General features: G+C 40.3%; 2 protein-coding genes across 6 annotated transcripts in view; one reads left to right on the plus strand and one right to left on the minus strand.

Moving 5' to 3' along the window:
• Positions 1 to 614: 614 nt before the first annotated feature.
• Positions 615 to 23,319, minus strand: part of HNRNPAB (heterogeneous nuclear ribonucleoprotein A/B) — a 30,651-nt gene continuing 7,946 nt past the window's right edge. For 2 of the 4 annotated variants that reach the window (XM_074883425.1, XM_074883429.1), the window contains one exon: positions 615 to 1,065. The gene's annotated coding sequence lies outside the window, so the exon portion shown is untranslated. Of the gene's footprint in view, positions 1,066 to 4,762; positions 5,473 to 23,319 lie in introns of those variants that run through there. The other 2 variants (XM_074883423.1, XM_074883427.1) reach the window with 1 other exon arrangement.
• PHYKPL (5-phosphohydroxy-L-lysine phospho-lyase) lies at positions 12,489 to 21,611 on the plus strand. Of its 2 annotated transcripts, none has more exons than XM_074883420.1 (13): positions 12,489 to 12,619; positions 14,388 to 14,506; positions 15,366 to 15,525; positions 16,127 to 16,201; positions 17,035 to 17,143; positions 17,235 to 17,351; positions 17,572 to 17,654; positions 17,961 to 18,186; positions 18,456 to 18,610; positions 19,106 to 19,195; positions 19,413 to 19,543; positions 19,966 to 20,022; positions 21,427 to 21,611. In XM_074883420.1, exons 1-12 carry the CDS (start codon positions 12,561 to 12,563, stop codon positions 19,989 to 19,991), a joined length of 1,350 nt encoding a protein of 449 aa, XP_074739521.1. In that variant the 5' UTR covers positions 12,489 to 12,560; the 3' UTR covers positions 19,992 to 20,022; positions 21,427 to 21,611. The 2 variants fall into 2 exon arrangements, with proteins under 2 accessions (XP_074739521.1, XP_074739522.1); XM_074883421.1 differs by having other exon boundaries at positions 17,056 to 17,143.

The following is a 23,319-nucleotide window of genomic DNA, read 5'->3' on the forward strand; positions in this document are numbered from 1 at the left end:
TGTATCGAAGGCATTGTAAACTGCAGTAGGTGATTTCTCCAGTATGTCACTACTACATGACTAGTTAGTAAAGCACTTGCACATCTTCCCGCTTATGTATCTGAGGGTTAGTTGCATGCTGGCTGGGAGTGCTGTCTTTGTGCTCCAGCCCACTGTGTGGTGGAGGCTTGCTGGGTTCTCAGCGATGACTTTCAGTCCAGGAGCATGAGCGTGAGCCTTACTCGCAGGTTGCAAAGCTCTTTTTAAGTTGACAAGTCATTTTGGAATCACTTGAGTGAAACATGGTAGAAAGGCTGGGAGTTTTATGATGGCCAAAATAAGTATTTGGAGTGCTCAGGAAGGCAAAAAAGCCCAGGGCAGAAATCAGCCCTGTGACTGTGGATGTGCTTTAACAGCAGGTCAGGACCTTTCTAGGTCAAACAACTGCTCTGCACCTTGTCCCCTTTACCCTTCGTCCCCAGACAACTCTGGCAAACATACAAGTTGCACTTTTTTTTTATGAATAGTTATGGACCAAAGTATTGACTGGCACCAGCAGAAAAATGTGTATGTTTTCTAACTAATGTTATAGATAGGAAAGCGTGTGAAAATAACTTGAGCTGTTACACTATGAGTACCTGGTGACCTTACTTCACTGCATCTGTTTTATTGGGCATAGGCTATTTTACATATAAAATCAATACAGAATACAAAAAATGTGATGACTGACATTTACAGTAAAAAATGTAAAAATGCATTTTGACCTATATTTGCACTAGCAGTTATCTCCGCTGCATACACATCCTCGTGGCTTCCCACCCCTAGTTAATTTGGAGGTGGCTCTGAGGGAATGGTCAGTGCATGTGTGCTCTCTGTAGCTCTACATGCAGAAATTCATGGAATCAGAGAGCCAAGAGCCTTAAAAAAATCCAGCATCAGAAAAGGCAGCTGAAGTCAGCTATTTCTTCTAAAGTATCTTGAAAGAGTTGGTCATACATAGTCCACTCCTCTTCTAAGGGGCTCCTTCCTTTTCAGTGCTTTCCTCCTGGTAAGTAAGCTCTTCTGATTTCTGTATGTTTCTTGTATCTCCATCAGAAAAAGACAAAGATTTTCACTCCCTTTGCATAGTCCACAACTCATCCTATTTCAATCAGTTCAGCAACTCAAGATTTCTTAAACTAAGTACTGCAGGATTGAATTTAACACAATTAGGATATCATCCAGGAAAAAAAAAATTACATCACTGCCCCCAAACTGAAAAGCGCATATTAACAAAAAATACATTTCCACATCATGCTTTCCATATATATGTCTGATTGCAAAAAACTCTACCTTATAAAGCAGATCATGAAGTTAATTAACCGTGGTTCCAAATTTTTATATTTGTTCACATTTTCTTTTTTGTTTAAATGAAAAAAGAAAGTATAGATTTTTTTTTTTTACCCTGGCGTGTATTCCATTTTGTGTTGTGTGACACACGGATTACTTTGCCTGCATCTTTATTTTTGTGCATATACAGTAAATGGGGTTTGCATGGTAATTAACGGTGCTACTAAACCTTTCATGGTTGCAAAGACTGAGCGTCGGGGTTTTGGGTCTGACATTTAAGTCACCGCCAACAGAAATTAAATCTGTAAATTCAATTTTGCAGGGACCAGATGGACTGCCAGTAGCAGGATGTTGGCATAAGGTACAGTAATAATAATAATTGTATATCCGTGAGCAGGTCGTGATTTTGTTTGCTGCATGGTGATTGTTTGCACTGCTGCGCATCCTTTAAGCAACAGGTTATGCCTGGCAGACCTAATGTCATGCCTTGGGAGAGCAGGTTCCATGTAGCTTCATGTCTTGTTCCCCACAGTTGTAGACTGGTACTAGGAACACCGCTCCAAAAACTGGCTAAGCATGAAAAATCATTCTCATTAATATTGTCAGTAGCAAAGCCTTTTTTCAGGCTTGCTCAGGCTAGGCTTTTATTATGGCCCAGGCAGTTTAGGAACCACTCACGCAAAGACTGCACCACTCTGCAAAATGTGCTCGTGTGACTTACTCGGCCATACCCTCTAGCTGAGACTTTTACAGCCGGTTACCTCTTTGTCACAGAGTTACAAAACATTTATTTCCAAAGACTTCTCTGCCATTGTAATTATAATGCACAACCACTATGCTGCTTCAGTGCTCAAACCAGCCAGGTAATTTGTACTGTCTCACGCACCCACAACAGCAAGGGGTTGTAAGTGCTAAAGGCAGCTCAGGAGAATGAGAAGAAATGTGTCCCCAGTCTGGATTTGATCCGGACTTGTAGGAGGAAGCTGTAACCTCTTTCAGTGTCATACCCTTGTCGGAGAAGCTGAGTGCAATTACTAACCCAGTTTCAAACATGTGGTATGTGGACACAGTTTGAGTTAATAGCAAGCATGTTACTAACTGGTTGCAAACCCTCGGTTAGAGTGTGAGCATGCATGCCCTTAGCATATAGAAGTTTTTAATTCTGTGGTAAGTTGTTTTGATGTACTGTTAATATTAAAAGAAATCTGAATGCCAATCCTTATAATATTAACAATAAGATTAGTAAGAGTAATGAATGGAGCATCTTCTTTGATTGAAATGTTTGTCTGTGTGTTCTTTTTCAGTGATCTCTAAGCATGAAGCACAGTATGTAAATAATGTGATATATTTTGATCTTTTTAAGTTTTGTATAAAAAAAGGAAAAAAAAAAAACTTTCAACAGTAATATATTGACCTTTTTTTATACTGGATTCTGTCATTTATGGACTTTGAAAATACTGTAAAGCACCCAAACCCGTAAGATACACATGATAACATCAGGATTTGATAAAGGTACCAATGACAGTAACTGGGAATGAACAGTATTCACTGCTAATGTTGCTGCGTGAACTAACAGTACTGAGACAACGTGTTGCCTAGTGTGCCTTATTGCATGAAGGAGGGAGAAATCCCTACCCTAATTTAGCTCTCAACTCTGTATTTGCATTGCACATGCACATTAAAAGGGTGAAAAAAACTGGCTGAAAACAAAGAAGAAAAAAAGGATGCAGCCCTAGAACTGAAAGAAGCTGCTGTATTACCATTGGTCAAACAAGAGAAGGACTTGCAACTTGCAGAGGAAACAAAAGCCAAGCTCCATTCATTGCTACCTGCTGTTGATACAATGGAAATAGCAGTTCTTTGGCTAAACAGAAGAACCTTGACTACCTGTGGTTATTTCCACTACTATCAAGAAAAGTTTTTTTTTTTCTCAAGAGGAAGCACCTCTGGGTGCTGTTCTGGGGTCTGTGGCTGAAGATACGCAAGCGCTTTGTTACTGTGGAACCCAAATTCCCCCAGAAACCTCCACTGCAGAATTTCAAAACACAAAAACCTAGTAATACTTTCAGTGTAGAGAGTTGTGGGACAGGGAGGGCTCTGCTGTAGTCTTTTCTTAAACAACAGAGCACATCATGTTGCTGTTAAGGTTCCCAAAACTTGGGAGTTTGGAGTATTTAATTGTCTTGGTTTGTAGGGTTCACTTGCATTTGATTTTTCTTGGTTTACGTGGTTTTAATTGTAAACTCTGTAACTCTGCACACTCCTCTTGTCCTCTTCTTTCTCTCCCCTTTTTTGGTCTCTTTCTTTAAATTACCTCATCTCAGGCACATCCCATGCAGAGCAGGGTAATGAATAAAAGACGGACTACAATTTTGATATCTGTATACGACATTAAGTGAGATCAATTAAAAATTTGCAAACTTTTCACATTTTTAAATATGTTGGAAAAAAAAATAGTGATTGTGCCACAAAGAGCCATAAAAAATTATTTCAGGGAGGAAGAAAATGGCTTACAGCTGAGTCTGTTCAGCTTACAATGAAGATCAAGAGGCAAAGATTCCTTTACAGGGAGGAGATACTTTATATTAACAAGTTCTTAAAACTGAACAGAGAAAATGTACAAATATCCATCCAATGGGTAAAAGCTGAAGATACACAAAATCAAATAAAGCAAGCTATGGATTTTTAATGGTGAGACTGGTTAATCCTAACCAGACCAGTGATGTAATCCACATCATTTTAATGCCTTTTTGTTTTAACAGATCATTTCTGGAGGAAATACTTTAGCCCAATACAAGTTGCTAGGCTCTGTGTAGGAGTCTTAAGTAAAATTAAGAACCTGACCACAATATCAAACCAGATGGTATCAGGCTGTTTGTGGCCTTGGTCTTAGAGAATACAGAAGGGAGTCTTTTTTGGTGCACTGAGTCGGTCTGAACCCTCTGCTAGATCCTTGTTCTACTGCATCTCTTACAGCAGCTACTGCCAGAGGGGACCTGAGAGAAGGATGTGACTGTCCAGGGGCAATCTGCCCTGCACAAGCTGACCTAGCGCTAAGGTAGTTCTTGCTCTGATATTCTGAAGAACAGTAGGACCATGCTCTGTGCTCCACGCAGGCAGGGTGATGTGTGACCACTATGTCTGTGGGTTCTTATCTGTGACAGGGTCCTAGGTGTCCTTGAGCTTATCCTTTTAGTCAGCTGAAAGCATCTGTCATCTGCAGGTAAATGCAGGAATGGCCATCTAGCTTGGTAGATGTGGACACAAAAGACTTATGGCTGTAGGCAGTGAACTTTTGTTACCTGTCTTTGTTAGCTGCTTAGGGTCTACACCTACACATTGCTTGCTTTGTGGCTATACTTTGCATCTTTACCAGTTACTGACCATTTTCTTGGTCACCATACAGATTAAATCCATGTAAATTCATATCAACTAACAAATCAAGAAACAAGAATTATGTAACTCAAAACAGCAATGAAAATGCATTTTATTTACTTCCATTTCACGTTGTTAGCTATCACTTTTGGTGTAGGGGTTTTTAAAGGCATAAGGAGCAGTTGAACAAGCTCCCACTGGCTTTTAGTGCTTTTGAAAAACCCCTTTACTGCCCCAAATTAAAGCTAAAAATCTTCTTCTGTGGAAGGTTGAAGGCAAATCTCTCATTGATGTCACTGGGAAGAAAATCTGTAATTGTTCCCTTAATGTACAGTTGCTCTTCCCATCTACCCCAGTCATCTCCAAACTAAAAGCAATTCACTACTCCAAACCACACTGTGGGCTTCTACACTCAAATTCCTGCACGTGTCCTGTTCATGGAACCTCTTATCGATATCAATGAGAGTTCAGTCCCCAGAATGACTGCAGAAAGCACAAGAATCTGGAAGTGTCCACAAACAATCTACAATGCAGATAGAAAAGTCTTGTTTTACATACGCTGGCAAAAACTAAACAGCTTTCTATCTAGCTCCTACTTGAAGAAGTTTGATATCACTGAAGCTACAAGACAAGCTAACCTCCAAAGCTTATGAAATTATATTAAAATTTATATTTTCTCTGAGGAAATACCCCGAAGTCCTATTATCTTCAGGTAAACAAGTCAGTATTCCGTCTTCAACTTGTGGAATATCCAGTGCTTGTAGGCATCAACTGTGACCACTGCCAGGCCTGCAAAACATTGATACAGAATACCAGAATAGTGCTTTACCTATTGCTCTAATTGCTCTGCATGGCAGCCGTCCCCCTCCCAACACAGAGCCTCTGCTGTCACAGAACCCAAGACATTTGTTTGTAACGGAAGAAGAGAGCTCAGTTTGAATCAACTAAACCTCTTAACCGGGGTTGTTCTTCCCCGTCCCCGAGGCACAGCCTGACCACTCACGGCGTTTCCATGCCAGTCAAGGAGGAAGGCTAGAATCATCTTCCTAGCACAGGACTGCGGCTGGTATCCATGCCCATCAGTGCTACCACCTCAGCTGCCAAACCGTTTAGTGATCATTGAAAATTCCCAGGCAAATGCTCTCTCTGGATTGGTTTGTTCTGCATCCCAAATACCATGAGTCCTGCATGTACAGAGGAGATCCATCTGTGCACCCGCAGCAAGGCTGGTCTGTTCGGTACGATCGGCAGCCTGCGTGCGGGAGCTTCTCTGGATTTCTGCCGCTGTCATTTCCCTTGGAAACACTGGCAGGGCCGGATCCCGCTGTACACAGCACCTACTGCCACTTCAGCTACGAGGAACTAACCGGTAGATCTCCGAGGATCTGCCGGGGGTACGTCTACTCTACCAACCCCTTCTGTGGCCAAAGCAGCCGAGACCTGTGGAAAGCAGAGCTCCCGGGAACAGAGCGAGGTACAGACCCCCGGGTGAGGCTGCTGCAGGGACTGCGGTTCTGATCTGCACTTGACGTCCTTCCTGGTCCTCAGCTGAGATTGGTGCATTTAGCCTTTATATTCTGAACTCGGTGTTCCTTATCGATCGTAACATGCAGATCGACAGACTGTATTAGAGGAACTGCTGATTTTTGTATCGATTGCAGAGAGTCTAAGAGGAAATCTGTTTAGACTGCCATGTGCTTTCCACACATACACATATTTAGAAGACTAGGTTGTTAAATGATAAATTGTTTCAGAGCAGTCATGATCTTATTGGGAAGAGTTAAAAAAAGATGTGCTTTGCTCAGCAAATTCATGCCAGATCAGTTTATTATTTTCTCCTTCCATATGAAAATGTTTATGTGGGTCTTTTTGAATACTTTTGAGTTTGCAAATAGTTCACGAAGATAAATTTTACTTTAAGGTAGTACTGGCAGCCTCACTCTAAACTCAGTAATTATCTCAGCCTCTCACAAAGCGTAGTGCATTTTTTCCCCAGGAAACCTTTCTCTTTTTTTTTCCCTCTGGTTTGAGAGAATGTAAGGTTTTTTTACAGGAATTCAAAAATGCAGCTAAGTGTTACCACTAGATGTCAGCAGCAATAAAGATGATTAACAGGGAGCCTGCTAATGCTTATTAAATGTAGGTCAGCCTGAGACTGAGCAATTGATTTATCTTGACCACTGAAATATTTAGTGTGTTAGCCTCGTGGATTCATCAGTAGACATTCTGGGTAACACACTTAATTTACTGATCTTGGGGGAAGCTGAAGCCCAGCCAAATTTATGTTTTGTTTTCTAGTTTAAAAAACAAAATTTCTTAGTCTAACTTAACTGACCGTGAAAGCATTTCCATTGTTAAAGATAACCATATCTGCCTGCTGCCCAGGAGCAGAGGACAAGCAGCAGTCTTTAAGGCTTGTTCTATTTAAAATTGTAGCTAAAGACCATCTTTCCAGTTACTACCACCATCCTCTCTGCAACATACAGTAGCCTAACCAATTTTGGAAGCAAAGTTCCCAAACTGAGTCCTAAGGGCACAAGAAGTCACTTGAAACCCCTGAAGCGTTTTTCAGCCGCAGAGCTGTGCCACAGGCCTGCCTGCCCACCAGAGATGGCAAACGTGTTACGTGACTCACGCTGGAGCTGCTGCTCGCTGTGGTTGTGTTGGTCCTGGCCCCTCATGCTCCAGGATGCTGCACCCACCTGTAAGCGTGGGGAGCACTCCCTAAGCTTCTGGGGGGGAAGGATTTTGGGGTGAAGGGAACATAGCCAACTAACCCCCACACCTAACTCCAGTGCTGAAAGCACACTGGCAGCTCGAGAGGCCCCTTGTCAGAGTGTGGACCCAATGATTTGGCCTATGCTGATGGATGCAGGTGAGATTAATTAGTTTTGCAGCTGAATCAGTGGCTTGGCCAGTGAGTTAAGGAATATTCCTCTGGGTTATGAAACAGGTGGCAGAGAAAACCCAGTCTGGCTCCAGACTGAAACTGTTTCCAAGCCTTAATGCTCTGGGATTTTAGTTTTGGGGTTTTTTTTAAATCAAGAGATTGCCACATGCTTTGTTTTATTCTCATGGGGAGGGGGAGAGAGTTGCCTTTCTTGTATACACTGCTTCTAACACTTGCTGTATATATAATGGTGATAAATTTATTTCCGTATGGATTTTTCTCCTGTGTATTTAAAAATAAGAATGTTTCTTCTAATGATAAGACACTTTCTGATGTGTTTTCTTTGTAGGAAACCAATAGATGAAACATTTAGGTGAGCTTTTTGTCTTTTGTAATTCCATAAATTCAGCATTTGAAATCCTTAAGCAAACCAGCAAAACGCATGTAAGGTTTCAGCAGTTCAAGACATTCTATGCAATGATGAAAAGTAATCCATGGAGAATGACACAGGTCATTACCCGTGGTTTTAATATTGTCACAGTAACCCACTACCCAGGAAGCACGTTTGGGATGACCAAGGCTTTCATGCCTGAAAGCCTGAGTTCTAGTTTGGCTGCTTTCTTCTCTCCCTCCCCACATACAAGCTGTGTCCCATTTCAGCTGCTGTAACTGAGGACAACTGTGTTGGCTGTGACAGTGCTGAACTACATTACACCAGCAAAGATTTCAGTCTGCAGTGTTTACTATCTCACCAGCCCACAGCTCAGAATGAATCTGTGAATTTTTATACGTGGCACATGGTTTTGCAATCAGCCAAATATAGTGGACTTGGGCCAGAATGAAAGAACTCACCCATGTGTAATGCAATAAAATACTAAGATGCTAGAAATTTCCAGCTTTGTTGAAATGGTAAATAACCATCCTTGGCCAATATAACTGTGCCTTATTAACCTGTAAATTTAGTATGTGTTATAAAGGAGTATTAGAGCTTAGGTTTCCTGCTCATTAAATCCTGATTTAATGCTGCCCTCTAGAGGAGATTTCAATAGAGAGAAACAAATTTTATGCTGGGACGAGTTTTATGCTTTGACACTGTCCCTTAATTGACAGCACACATAGGGATGGGCAGACCTTTTGCATAACTATATGGTTTGAATAGATATTTGTAAAACAGGAGCACACAGATAGAAACTTTAATCTTTTTTCCAAATCTGGTATTTTTTTCTTGGGAAACGCCATCATATTCTCACTTCTTTTGGTTTTAGTCCCATTGTTGCCCGGACAATACAAAGCGTTATACAAATAAAATCTATCTGTAGTAGGTTACCTGTCAAGTTGCCTTTTTAAAATTTTAGAGCACAGAAGCTTTGAATTATTTTCTTTACAGACAACAGATTTATATTTAAGATATGCAAAAATATTAGAAACAACAAACGATAAAAATGTAAAAATGTAGATGTCCCTAAACCACTTATTCTGGACAGATACTGTGGGTATCTGGCTGAATTCAGATCAGTGAGTTTGGTTCTAACTTGCACTAGCATAGCTAGGAGCATCCTCAGTAGGTGTCCAAGGGTGGAGTAAAACCTCAGTACTGCTTTATTTCATTTGAAGCTCCTAAGTTTCACCTGTTAAGTATCTGCTGATGTGCTTAGTAGCACAGCCAGCCTTCCAGTTGTTTAACCAGGAAGATTTTTCAAGTGAGAGGTTGAACTGTTTAGATTTCAAGAGGCCTAAGACACTTTAGCTGGCCAAAGCAATCACTGTGGCATATACTGACCTTGGCAACCTCACAGGACAGCATTATGTAAAACTATTTCTTGGATCCTTTTGCAATAGTGATTTAAAAAATTTTTAAAGGGGGGGGGGAGGAAACATCTGGTCACTCTAGTTAGTCCAGTCTCACTGTTATTTACTGGAGACACATTTCACTGTGTTCCTGGCACTGCAGTGAACCTGACTGTAATTAGTAGAGTTTGAAATACTTCACAGCTCCACTCTGGGGAATCTATTGCAGACTGAAGCGAACTAGTGAGTAAAAAAATCCATTTCCTGAATTTTGTTTTCCTTATCATCTACATTTGTAGGCCAAAAATTACTTCTAGTATTTTGGTGTCCCCAGGTGAACTTTTCTATATCCTTGTGTACATATGGAAGGGATGTCTAACTATTGTGCAATCTGCAGCTAAAGTGCGTGCCTAAAACCTGTCACTTAGAAATGAATAGAAGAAGGACTTAATAGATTGTATGACACTATACTACTATAGAGAGCCTGGGGGAAAACCACAGGAAAGCTGGGAAACATGAGTTTTCAAAGCATAAGAAGTGGCATTATTGACAACAGAGTGGAACAAGACAGACATTATTAACATTTGTGGTTTTCCTGTGTCTTAGGACAACAATCAATCCCTGCTCGCTAAGTTCTGGTAGAAGTTGCCTCATAGCTGTGCAGTTTCACGGAATAGTCAGCTCACTTGTGTGTCTGTGTGTGGTTTCTTATATAATGTAGATATTAACGAACAGAAACGTAAAATGGAGATGCCCCAAGTATCTGTAAACAACACTAATACCACTTGCTGCTTTTTTATATGCTGTTAAACACTGCGTTGTATGCTGAACTTTGAAAAGTGCCTTCTACGTGATGTTATTAAGTGGGTGCATATCAAACTTGCATCTCTGCAATTACATAAAAAAATTAGGACCTGGTTTTACAAAACAAAAGCACCCACATTACCCACTGAATTTCCAAATCAAGCAGAAGAGGTAATAAATTGCCATCAGTTAGAATAACAGTTGGAGTTCTGTTGTGTTTGCCAGTTAGTTTCATGGACGGAGTGTAGTTTTATAGGCAATTAGTAGCAACCTTTTGTGCTACTGTTTAGGGTTCTTTTTTCTGGTATCTTAAAAAACAATCAAAAATATTCAGTATGATGAATGTTCAGCGGAAAATACCCCAGTCAAAACTGAAAGCCACCATCTGTTGTATTAAATTACTTTGGACATAGAAATATTTTAAAACTGACATGTACACTAGCATTTCTGAAACAACATAATTTGAGAAACTATACCTGCTAGATTTAAAATCTAAATTAAAATCTCACTTATTTGTATACAGTTTAGAAAAATACATGCAATGTGTGCTTAATCTGTCCGTATTTGTTTTGAAATTATGCTGATAGGGCTTAATCCTCTACCATGTTATGCAAGTGTCCCTTATTTATGTGAGTTGTTGCATCACTCTGGAAAGGCTGTTCAGAGGAGAAAAGGCTATTTGCGTGTGTGTGCAGTTTGGACACCTCGTGAAAATTAGTTTTGTTTTGAATGTATTTTACATGGTATTTTATACAAAGCTGACTAAACCTCTGTAAAATGTATCACCTTTAAAAAGAAATATATAGAGATATTAAAAATACAGAAAATGTACGTAACTTTGCAAACTCTTTGTGATTCTTAATCATGTGTATGTGCCATAAAAAGTATTCTATTTACTCATTTCTTTGGGGAACAACTACTTTAAAAATGAAGGCATTAATAACAGTATTTCTTATCCATTGTTTTAACATGTTAAAATGGTATTAATTAGTACTGCATCATGTATTTCTAGTTTAAATCTGTAATGGACAGTACATTAGCTTGAGACCTCCAAAAATATTCTTTCTTGTGCTTTCTGTAATAAAAGCAAAGGCTAGATTTTTAAAAATGGTCTCTCTGTACAGAATGCTTTTACAATTGTGTGAATATGTATAATGAACTCTGCATTTGTAACCAAGAATAAACTTTCCAAATTGTAAATGTTCAGGTTGTTATTATAAATAGCTACTAAGTATCTTAACCAGACAAGAGTTCAAATAAAGATTAACAGCCATTATTAGCTTTTCCTCCACTGTCTTTTGTTACTTAAAACCTGACTTTTATGCAACAACTGTGTTTGACTTCCTAAATTCAATCTAACTTTAAGTGCAATTTGGGTTCTCTATATTACACAAAATTTAAGTTGCTCCTGTGTTTATCAAAGAACTGCAACTCGAGATTATTATTGGTGCCTATATCTAGTAGCCAAGTGTGTAGTTTTAAAAGAGTCTGCTCCATTTTCTAGTCGTCTTAGCAGATGTTGTCGGTTTAAAACAAAAGAATGAACATGTACCTGGAAGGAAAAAAAATCTGGTACCTTTTAGACTGAAGCTTGGTAAGTTTATGAACTCAGTTATGGGATACAACACCCGCTGTGGCAGAGGACCCATCCCAGAACATCCTTTCTGGTTCTTTATCTTCCTATTTTTCTTTAAGTAATTCAAATCAAACAGGAACAGAGGAATGACCATTCTAATCTGATGAGCACATTTCCTCTTTTAATCCTAACTCTTGCCTATTCTAGGATTGGCTCCTAAATACTCAGTCAGGTCTACCTATTTGTCACTGACCAAACACAAGAGTATAACAATATAAACGGTTTGTTTTTACTTTTGTTTAAGTAGTTAAGTATGTGTTGAACAATTAATACAGTTGTAATGCCTAGGCTACCACCTCAAACTATTTTCCATGGTGAAAGAAGCTTCCTTGACATGTAAGTAAGGGAGCGTTATGATAAAGCTGTAATGCTGATCCCGCGGTGGAACCCCATGAGGTGCAGTGTCCCTAGGAGCTGCCAGCAGCCTTGCAGGACCCCCCGACCCGTGCTCCGTGCGGGACCGCGGGGGTGCAGAGCCCGGCCCAGCCCCGCCGCCGGAGGAGCGGCACGCACTGGTGAGTTACTGTAATACCCCTTGTGCCACCAGCTTTGTCCTGAGCTGGTCTGGAGCTGCTCAGCTCAAGGGCTGGGCTCTGCCGGCGCGGATACTTGTGCCGGTGCCTCTGTCCTTGCTCAGCTTCTGCCACATGCCCCGGCCGGGCCGGTTCTCCCGCCGCAGGCCCCTCCCCGGCCCGGCCCGGGCCGCCCTCCGAGGGAGGCGGCTCCTCCCCGGGCCCTTCCGAGGCGGCGAGAGCGGCCATGAGGCCGGCGCGGCGCTCCCGGCTGGAGACCCTGGAGCTGCGGCGGCAGCTGATCGGGTAAGCGGGAAGGGGGGGCGGGGGGGGGGGGAAGAGCCGCCGCCGCCGCCCCTCGGGCCGGGAGAGCGCGGCTGCCGCCCCGCCCGAGGGGGCTGCAGGGCCGAGGCCCCGGGCGGGGCGGGACCTCGCGTCCCCCCGGGTCGGCGACTCCGAGCCCGGCCCCTCGGACACCGACACCGCGGCCGGGGCTGCAGTAGCCCCGCTCCCGCCTGGCCAGAACCGGGGGTTTGAACCGGCAAGGCCGCGGGGACAGTCGGTGCGGTTCGCGGGCAACAACGGCTGGTTTTACTGGTGTCACTCAGAGGAACTCGCCTTTCTTAAGGAGGGAGGGTTACGAAACTGAAGTGTAAAAGCCGTACGCTATCTAGCGTGGCTGTTTAAACTTTAAACTGCTTAGAAAGCATTTCCTGGCAGCCCAGCCGAGAGCTCGACGTGGAACTGAACTAAACCCACCTGCAGAACGGCGGGAGGCTCGGAGCGGGGCTGCCGGGGGATGCCAGCTAGGCAGAGGTTCTGGCTGGCCTAGAGCCTGTCTTTCAGAAAACTTTTTATTGCACCAAAAACGTGACAGAATGAACAACATATGTCTGCCCAGTTTAACAGAATTAAGTACAAGACTCAGTTCCAAACTTTCAGTTAGTTGTGTTGCTTCACCTGACCTAAAAAATTCTTAGTTCTGTAGGCTGCTACCAGGAACGGCAGCTGAACGGTTACAGTTCACTGTGGGAATGCTTTCAGTATTGTGCCTTGTATTTATTAAAAAATAAGGCTACTTTAATGTTCATATGTTTTATGAATCTAGAAGTTGGGCTAAAGTAAATGCTGGAATTAGTATTTTGCCTGTTACACAAACCTGAAGAATACCATTCCTTGTATTTAATGTTTTTGTAATTCCCTGCCACTGGGAACAAAGACCCAGCCCCTGCACAACTGCTCTCCTAGTATCTGTTCAACAGTCCAGATAAGCTTACAAAAAACCCAACTGTTTTATCATTCTACTGCTAGCTCACACAGAAGCCCAGGATTTCTGCAGGGGAGGGATAGTGAAGCAGTTTCTCATGTTATCATTGTCTTTTATCATTCATTTGACAATGATTTTGTATTTATGATCAAATTATTTTATTTTTGTATAAGCAATCTTTTACTAAATGAAGTATGAAAGTTTGGTATTGCCCTTGAGAGTCAAATCTCTGCAACTCCTACTTAGGCAGACATGTGTTTCAGTTTTAAATAAATTGCTAAACAAGTAAAAAGTGAAACAAAACAAATGCATTTAAGTAGACTCAGCCTTATAAAATCACTTAAGGTTTCAGCTGAAGTTAGTGAAGCTTTATACAGATGTAACAACCACCCGCACCATACTACCTGGAAAATCAGGACCTTAGCAAGAATGGCAAGAATATAATAAAAACTATCACAAAGAGGATTTCAAAACACAAAGGGAAGACGGCGGAGAGAGTAAGGAACCATGGTTAAGACTGGATGAAACTACAGAGGTAAATCCTATCTCTGTGCTGTGGCTAGCTTCCTAGTGAAGACTTTTCAAAACAAAATTTAACAAAACTTGACCCGATTTAGGGCACAAGGCCTGTTCCTCTTCCCAAGCTTTGTTTTAGGGGCCAGGAGGAGGATGACAGCATGTGCCTGCAAACTGGGGAAACGTCTTTCTTTTGATTAACCTACCAAACCAAAAATATTACCAGCAGAATAAACTGTGTGACTTTTAGAATTCACTAAGATTAATTGTACTTTCTGATGCTTGCCACAGCTCTTCTTGCAAGCTGTTTTTTTCTAATGATCCGGTGAAGATCATAAAGGCTAAAGGCCAGTATATGTATGATGAGAATGGAAGACAATACCTTGACTGCATAAACAATGTTGCTCATGGTAAGTTAAAAGTTGTGTTATTTGATACCGTGTTTTTCTAGCAGAACAAGGAACAATCAGTACTTTTACCACTGTTGCATTGTGTTGGGGGAGGGGTTGTTTAATTGGAAAATTATATAGGAAAATTATACAGGCTTCTTTCTGGAGTCTACAGTTTAGGAAATTACAGTTCACGTTTTAATTTCTCTGTGTCAGTGTGCTTTCCAGACTTGTTTCCTGTTCTGTCTTCCTAAAAACATACTTGTTTAAAATTTACAGTGGTTTTTTTTTTTCCATGAAAGCTTCAAGTAAAGCACCTAACTGAAACTAAGAAATGGCTTGATATTTTGTTGTGTTTGTAAATATTACTGCTGCTTTTACAGTCACATGACCACTGCTCGGTGTGGTGCCTTAATTAATTGTGTATTACGAAGTAGCTGCTTTCTTACAGTATTTGAAATCTCTCTACCTGGTCAGTGCTGTCACAAACACGCTAGCAGGGCTAATAACTCTTTGATGATAAAGCCTACCTGCACATTCTCAAACCCCTCAATTATGTAAGCATCTAAATCCAAATGTCAAATTAGACACTATTTGTTCTAGCATGTCAATATTTCCAGTATTAACTACAAACCTTAAAGTACAGTAGCAGGCAACTTCAAACTTTTTGAAAGGAAAGAAAGTTCTTAGAGGAAGGTTACAAGGTGTACTGACATTGTCTTCTGCTGACAATGTCATTAATGCTCCGCTGATGAAATACAATCATCAGTGATAATATCTCTGTACTATTAAGAGAAATTTAAGCCTTACGTTAGTATGTGAATGAACACCACGGGTAATATGGAAGAACTCTCAAACCACTCTCCACCCTCTCTTGCAGTTGGACATTGTCACCCCGATATAGTAAAAGCAGCCCACGAGCAAAACCAATTGTTAAATACAAATTCTCGTTATCTTCATGACAACTTGGTTGATTATGCAGAGAGACTTTCAAAAACACTACCTGAGAAGTTATGCACCTTTTATTTTTTGAATTCTGGGTAAGTCAGTCAGGTATACTAGAACGGATGCTGTTTTCACACACAAGTATAATACTTTCTGATCAACAGCCAATTGCATGATCTGGTGTGGATGACTAAATATTGACAAAAAACATGGTTTGGGGTTTTTGTTTTTCAAGAAACTGTGGTTTTTTGTTTTTCAAGAAACTGATTCTTTTTAGAACTTCAGTGACACAGAAGTTCACATTTAGCAAGCTACCAGGAAACTAAACTGGTGCTTTATTTAAGAAGGGCTTTATTTGTCAGGCCTTGGACTACAAAACATTAATGTAAATATTTACTGTATTTATTTCTGGTCTGACTTGTCTTCTGAACTGGGAATTACTTCTGTTATCAAAATTAAATATAAAAATGCATATTTCTGCAGGGGTGGGGCGTATCCCAGGCAAACTTGTTTCCAAAGTAGTTTCTGTACTCCAGCTTTTTCAGATGGATTCTGTTCTGGTGAACAGTCCTACCTAACAAGTGCTGATTACAAAGTTCTGTCCTTTGCAGACACAAACAGCATTGCAAGGGAGGTTAGAATTTCAAAAACTCAAGACATCCACTATGAAACACTTACTGAATTTTTCAATTGTAGATCTGAAGCGAACGATCTTGCCCTGAGATTGGCACGACAGTATACAAAACATGAGGACGTTATCGTTTTAGACCAGTAAGTATACTGGCTATTTTATCTCCTGCGGGGTACAAGGCTCAGTTTTGGTCTGTGGTCAGAGCATTTCTGAAAACCTGTTGTAGTAGGAACACAACAGAAAGACTAGGAGGTTGAAGGAAGTAATTTTTCCCTGGTTCAGTATTTGTGAGACGAGCCCAGAGAAGCGTGTCCAGGTTGGGCTCTCCAATACAGGACAGCTGGTGATATACTGGGAGGAGGCCAGCAGCGGCCTGTCACAGTGGGTAGAGAGCCACAGGCTTGAGAGGTTAAGAAAATTGGATTTGTTCGCCTGTAATAGACAGCTAGAGGGGGATCCTACTGCAACTGTCTAGTGGCAAGGAGCAGGAAAGATGGAGCCAGGCCTGAAGATGTATGGTAACAGGAAAGAGACAACAGACATGAAGTTAAAACCTGAGGAAATTCTCATGAGACACACAGAAGAACTCTTTTACCATGAAGGGGGTCAAATATTAGAACAGGATGCCCAGGGAGACTGGAAACTCCATCACTGGAGGATATTCAGAAGTAGGTCAGACATGTCCCTTCCAGTTGTTCTGCAGTGTTGTCATACAGCTCAGGACTTACACTGCTGTGGTTCTAGTCACTGGTTGTGACCATGAAAACTAGCAACAAGGAGCACTGTCCTCCTGCATCCCCTATGTTCAGATACGCAAAAAAATGCAAATAGTACTGAGCTTATTGATAGAAATTGCAGAGCTGTTCTCAGATTAAGTGCTGTATTCCCACCAGGTGGCAGAGCCTAGCTACTCTTTAGCTATCAGTAATGCTAACCCTAAAGAACTCTTGATACTGAGGAAATTACTGTTTAGTTCTGCTAATTGTTTTTTAAGTGCTTACCATGGACATCTGACATCCTTGATTGACATAAGCCCATATAAATTCAGAAATCTAGAAGGACAAAAGGAATGGGTCCACGTGGTATGTACTTCAGCCTATAACTATCAACTAAATTCATTAATTAATTCTTATTTACAATATACTGAATATAGGATACTGTTCCTTTGCATAGGCTCCTGTTCCAGACACATACAGAGGACTTTATAGAGAAGACCATGAAGATTCAGTAACAGCCTATGCTAATGAAGTGAAAAATATTATTGAACAAGCACATAAGAGAGGCAGAAAGGTAAAAAGCAATTTCCTTAACCATTTGTCTTGCCTTAAAAATGAGCACAGCTGTCAAGTGTTGTTCAGGATTACTGAGCTAAGCTGTAGGGGCTTGTCAAAAAGAAAAGATCACATAATTATGCAAGAAGCATCTAATGACAAAGAGCTTGCTAATTGTTAACACAATTTCCACAACCTTCTGTATTGTGTTCAAACATTACATGCTACATATGTTTCAGATTGCTGCATTTTTTGTTGAATCTCTGCCGAGCGTGGGTGGTCAAATCATTCCACCAGCAGGCTATTTTCAGAAGGTTGCAGAGTAAGTGGTCATTCATTATTTTAACTTTTCAAGTAAGTTTAACATACTTGCTAAATATAGATGATAGAGAACTTCTCTGCCTGCTGTAGCATATAGCTTGATAGGCAGGAAATGGCCTGTCCCTTCATGTTAGAATGTAAACTTTGCATGGCAAAAACCTGCTTTTAAACACATGATGTAGAATATAGGCCTAGACAAGTTTCTTTCCTCAAAGTTTGCAAAGTAATGCTTTCTGCATGTTCTTAAACATTTAAGTATTAACTTCTGTTTCCTCTTAAGAGATAAATCAAATCTGTTATGTTACAGGCATGTACACAAGGCAGGAGGTGTATTTATTGCTGACGAAATTCAAGTTGGCTTTGGCAGGGTTGGCAAGCACTTTTGGGCATTCCAGCTCCAGGGAGAAGATTTTATACCTGATATTGTCACTATGGGAAAACCAATAGGAAATGGGCACCCTATTGCCTGTGTAGCAACAACAAAAGAAATTGCAGAAGCGTTTGGAGCCACAGGAGTAGAATATTTTAATACAGTAAGTAAAAAGTTGCCCAAACTCTCCATCTCTACGGGAGTCTAAGTATTAAGATTAGATCATCATGCAGTGTTTTTATTAATCTTTATGACTCACACAGGTACTGTTTATATTGTTTGTATCTTTCCAGTATATAACATTCTATTTACTGGCTCCATCTCCTGAAAATGACAGTATGCTCATTATATCACTGAGGCTACACTTTCAAGTGACACAATTGCATCTTTCTTCCCTTTCTATGGCTATGCATGTTCCTTTCCTGAGCTCAGTTTGGAGGAAACCCTGTTTCATGTGCGATTGGGTTAGCTGTGTTAGATGTGATTGAGAAGGAACACCTTCAGGCTCATGCCACAGAAGTAGGCAACTTCTTGATGAAGCTATTTAAGGAGCAGAAAATCAAGCATCCCATCATTGGTGATGTCAGGTATCAGTGCCTTATTTACATTTCTAGCTGCTTTTTCTTTGGTTCAAACTGAGGTAGTTTGAAGAAATTCATTAAATCTGTGTTTTCAGCAAAAATTAACAGGCTGCTGTACATTAGATTAAAACAAACTTGATCTTATCAAAAGTATGATATACTTTGCCACTCTGGGCCAGTACCGCTTTATTGATTTATTAGTTGCTGAAAGAATTCACTTTCCTGTTTGAACTCTTACTTCAAGTGTGCAAAGAACAGAATTAAAGAGCTGGATGGAAAATATGTTTAACATCATGTCCTGTGCTGCCATTCTGAGCAGATAAGAGTCTGTACTGTATTACTACATTTCTTGAAAACAGCAATACCTTTTCTATCACTAGCCAAACATCAGTTAATTCTCATACAGTAAAGGTTTGGTCTCACAAAAACCTTTCTCCATTTTTTAGTTCACTTGCAGTTCCTTCCTCCGACACAGATTGACTATTTTTATTTCTTTTAAAGGGGTTCTGGCTTATTCATTGGAGTAGACTTAATCAAGGATCAAGCAGAAAGGACCCCAGCCACAGCAGAAGCAGAGCATCTAGTAACAAGGTACAAGGGACAGTCACGTAGTTCCTCAATGTGTGAGGCAAGCACACAGTTACAGGGTAACCTTGCCACTCGGTAGTTGTTAAAACACAGCCAACTGGCAGAAAAAGAAACCAGTGAGTGCAGAAAGGCATTGTCTGGACAGCCTGCATGCTGATGCATATAAGTTTTTCTAACTGCTTGCAAAGATGAACATAATTCTTTGTTATTCTCTTTCCAGACTTAAGGAAGAATATATTCTACTGAGTACAGACGGGCCAGGAAGAAATGTGCTTAAATTCAAGCCCCCAATGTGCTTCAGTATGGAGGATGCAAAATTTGTTGTGGACACTATTGACAAACTACTAACAGGTAGTACAGATCAAAACTACCTTATAGAGGGTTGCTGTTGGCCTGCCTTAAAGTCAGTGCTGAGTCTGTTTTTTTAGAAGTGCAAAAACAAAGCCAAGATGGTGGATGCTGAACATATAACAAAATTAGTCTTTGTCAATGCAAGTTGCACCTTCACTTCTAAATTATTCTGTTTTAAAGTTCTCTAACAAAACTATTTACTGCACAAATGCATATGCCTTGTGTTAACAATAAGTGTTTACTGATCTGATCAATGGCAACTGGTAAAATCTGTCCAAGCTTCATTCTTAAATGCCATAACCTGTGTGCATTTGCCACTTTGCTTTTTCTACAACTTCTGCATGCTCAGCATTAACCAAGTTAGTGCAAAAACTTGTCTCAAAGTCACAAGTTTGCTAAATTGTTGCTTATTCTCTCTCCAGATATGGAAAAAGAATGTCTGAACTAAAAGAGAACATCCACTTGTTCCACCTGAGCAGGTATGTATCTATAGTCACCCTTTACTATTTAAAAGCCAGGGTTCCTAAACATAACTTCACAAGCATTGTCACTGGCAGGAGAGCAGGACCACACTTCCTCAGAGATGCTTTTACTTGAAGTTAGTTTGCAGGAATTTTTGGCAATCTAGAAGCATGGGCCAGACTTGTGTACATCTGGCATTCCAAACTACCTTCTATCAGAGCCTGACACTTGTAGTAACACTGTATGTATTCATTTGTTTGCAAGCTAGGTCCAACAGGTCCCAGAAATGCCTACCACTAGAGCATACTATGCTTGGCTGGGAAGCTTTAAGAGTGACCAAGTTTAACCCTTGGCATGCAAATGACATGCACATCAAGACAAAAACATAGTTTTTATGCTAGCTGCTCAGTGCCTTAAGTCTCTAGACAGAAGCTGTTCCGGCTGTTGCCTCAACTGCCCTTAAGGGCAGCAGCACTGTACATTCTGCCTGCCACAATCCGGGAACCTCCACTTACACCAACAGCTTTATGAAGGGCTATAAACAATACTTTTACTACTAAAGCTCCTATTTTACTTAATATCTGACTTTTAAATAGTAATGACTTCTGTTCTCTTGAGCATTTTGGACTACTACTCTGTAGGATCATTTCAGGCTCATGGCTGTTATGTTTAAGCATCTTATCCCTATACTCAGAAGTTTGTGGGCATCAGTAAGACTGAGTCCTGTTAATTCTTCCAAGCCTTGTAAACGTTAGTATCTGTTGAGGTCCCTCTGTGGCTCGCTTACAGAGAGCATCCTAGCTCCAACTCATTTTGCCACACACTCATGAGCACAGTGTACACTTAACAGTTAACACCTCAGTGACAGCACCTTTTGGTACACTTAGTACACTTCTTCAACCTACTCTGACTAAAAGACAACCAAGTGTTTATAAACCAAGTACCCAGTAAAACTCTAGGTACCTGGACAGGAATGTACCTACTGTAATCGATGTAATCATTGGTGGCCTCAACCACCATAGTGGATTCACAGCACTATGGCTCTGAGCTAAGGAGAAATGTGCTTTTAGTTCAGTGCAATATTAGTATAGCAGGCACAAGAAAAATGTGTTAATATTTTATTTAGCAAGTTAATGGAAAGACATACAACTGTTTGTACTACTTATTCTTGAGAACAGAAAGATTACTCAACAGTGCCAGTTTAACTTAGAGACCTAATGACTTAATGTGCTTGTCTGCAATCTCAACTAAGCAAGAAAAATGCCTTTATTTTCTACAGAAAATCAAGAATGCAAAAAGCCTCTTACTAAACACAGTACTAGTATGACACTTACATATAATGTAAGCGAAAATGAGGCAGTGAAGTAGATTGCTTTTAATGATGCTTTCACAAAAAAAGTAACATTATTTTCTTTCCATAGGTTTCAAACAATGTTCAAGATCTACTGCTAAGAAACATTATTCTACTATAATAATGCACATTTAATCTTCATCCTAGCATGTCTTAGACCAGATAAGTTACCCTTGATTTTCTTACTTTCGGTTATCTTGTTATTAGTAAAAGCTTTAGGAGAAATAAATTTTACAAGAGCTTGTTTCAACTCTGCCAGAGTGTGGAATTGGCTTTTATTTAAAACAGCATATCTAAAACTGATTATAAAGGAATATATTTCTAGTAGCTACTATAAACTACATTTTCTAAATTCATGCTCTTTCAAGATTGACTTTTGCAAATTAAGATGAGCCAATGGGTTATCTTTTTTTTTTTTTTTTTTAAATCTGCTGCTACTAATGCAAGCACCATTCTAGCTACCAGTACACCCAGTCCTGCCCAGGCTCCTCTGACCACTCTCAGCAGCCAGTTTCATAACAAGGTCCCTAGCAGTCCTATAGTCAACAAACTGTCTCAGTGACCAGATTAAGTCAAAACCTTCAGTCCCAAATTCATAACATCATATGCATGAGAAACAGACAGCTGAGGCCATGGCTCCCAAACCAGTTCTTACAAAATATTCTGTCCTCAAGAAATATCCAAGTAGGATTAGTAAATTAAGAGTACATTACAGCCATAAGCAACAACCTTGTGTACAAGCCCTCACTTTCACCAGGCAATTATAAGTTCTTTGTATCACAGACTTTTCATGCAAAGAAGAAAGGAAAAGCCAGCTCTGCATTTAATTACCAGTATCCTCAATTTCTGCTTAAGGCCACATCACCTGTCGAGGAAGCATTACCCAAGAACCTACTTCTAAAAAAACCCCAAAGGAACAGCCAGCTGACAAACCATTGCTAATACACCAGCCAGAAGTACTGCAGCAGTATGATCCTGATACTATGCAAATTCCCTGCTGGAAGGCAAACTGTTTGCTAGAGAAATATTCCACTACCGCTTATTTCGTAAGAAAACAAGTACAAGTATGCAAGAGTAAAGCATGTCAATTTTAAATCCTGAGACAGTAGTAGTTTTAAATACTGTGCTCATTTGTTTCAGTGGTCTGCAATTTTTTTTATTTGCAAGTAGGGCATTAGTATACATTCTCCAGCTGTAAAGCTGTCATGTCAACTATCAGATTTAAAATCCGATTCATCTTTTTTATATACTCAGGAGTTCCACTTAACCCCAGAGAGTCTTATAGACTTCTGATTTTACAGAAGTTTTTCTTTTCAAGGACAGCCAGCAGGGAGCAGCATAATATAGTCCCTGCAGGAATAGCTGCATTCCTTGTTAAAAAAACTGAAAAGGTCACTAGTAACATCTGTTTATGTCTTGTCTTAGTTACTTGGTTTCGTTCCACTTCTGGTTCATTTGTTCAAATAGAATTTATTACAAGAAAAAAATTGTCATATTTTAGCTTTAAAAGGAAAGTAAAAATAGAATTGATTACTGCAACAAAAATTAGAAGTTTACTTTGTGCAGCAGCACTTGCTACTTATTTATACATCTAAGATTGGGACTGTGCTGCAGCAAGACAGGCAAATCACATGGTAGTTACTGCCTTAATATAGTGGTAAACTAGTCCAAAAAGGGGAGTGTATTTCTAGCTGGTCACTCATCTCTAGAGAGAGATGTTTTGTTGTTTTTCCACCCACAACTTTAGCAGAAGTTGTTTTAGCCTTTTATGATACACAAAAAGGCTGCAATAATTCAGACTTTGCATTGGTAATTTAATGCCTGTCTAACCTGCCTTGCAAGGCAGGCGTAACATACTATTAAGAACTTGTAGAAAAGTCTCAGACTCAAGGCAGTAAAACATGAAGGAAGGGCAGCTAGCTGCTTGCACACCTCTTAGCTTCCTCCTGCAGCACTGTCTAGA

The sequence above is a fragment of the Strix uralensis genome, chromosome 14 (assembly GCF_047716275.1).
Source record: "Strix uralensis isolate ZFMK-TIS-50842 chromosome 14, bStrUra1, whole genome shotgun sequence".
NCBI lineage: Eukaryota > Metazoa > Chordata > Aves > Strigiformes > Strigidae > Strix > Strix uralensis.

Excerpts from the sequence above, each read along its gene's own strand:
- PHYKPL (XM_074883420.1), top strand. The coding sequence starts at position 12,561 with ATGAGGCCGGCGCGGCGCTCCCGGCTGGAGACCCTGGAGCTGCGGCGG. Across the intron at positions 16,202-17,034 it reads GACGTTATCGTTTTAGACCA|TTCTGCTAATTGTTTTTTAA; the intron begins GTAAGTATACTG and ends ATTACTGTTTAG. Across the intron at positions 18,611-19,105 it reads CCCATCATTGGTGATGTCAG|GGGTTCTGGCTTATTCATTG; the intron begins GTATCAGTGCCT and ends TTTCTTTTAAAG.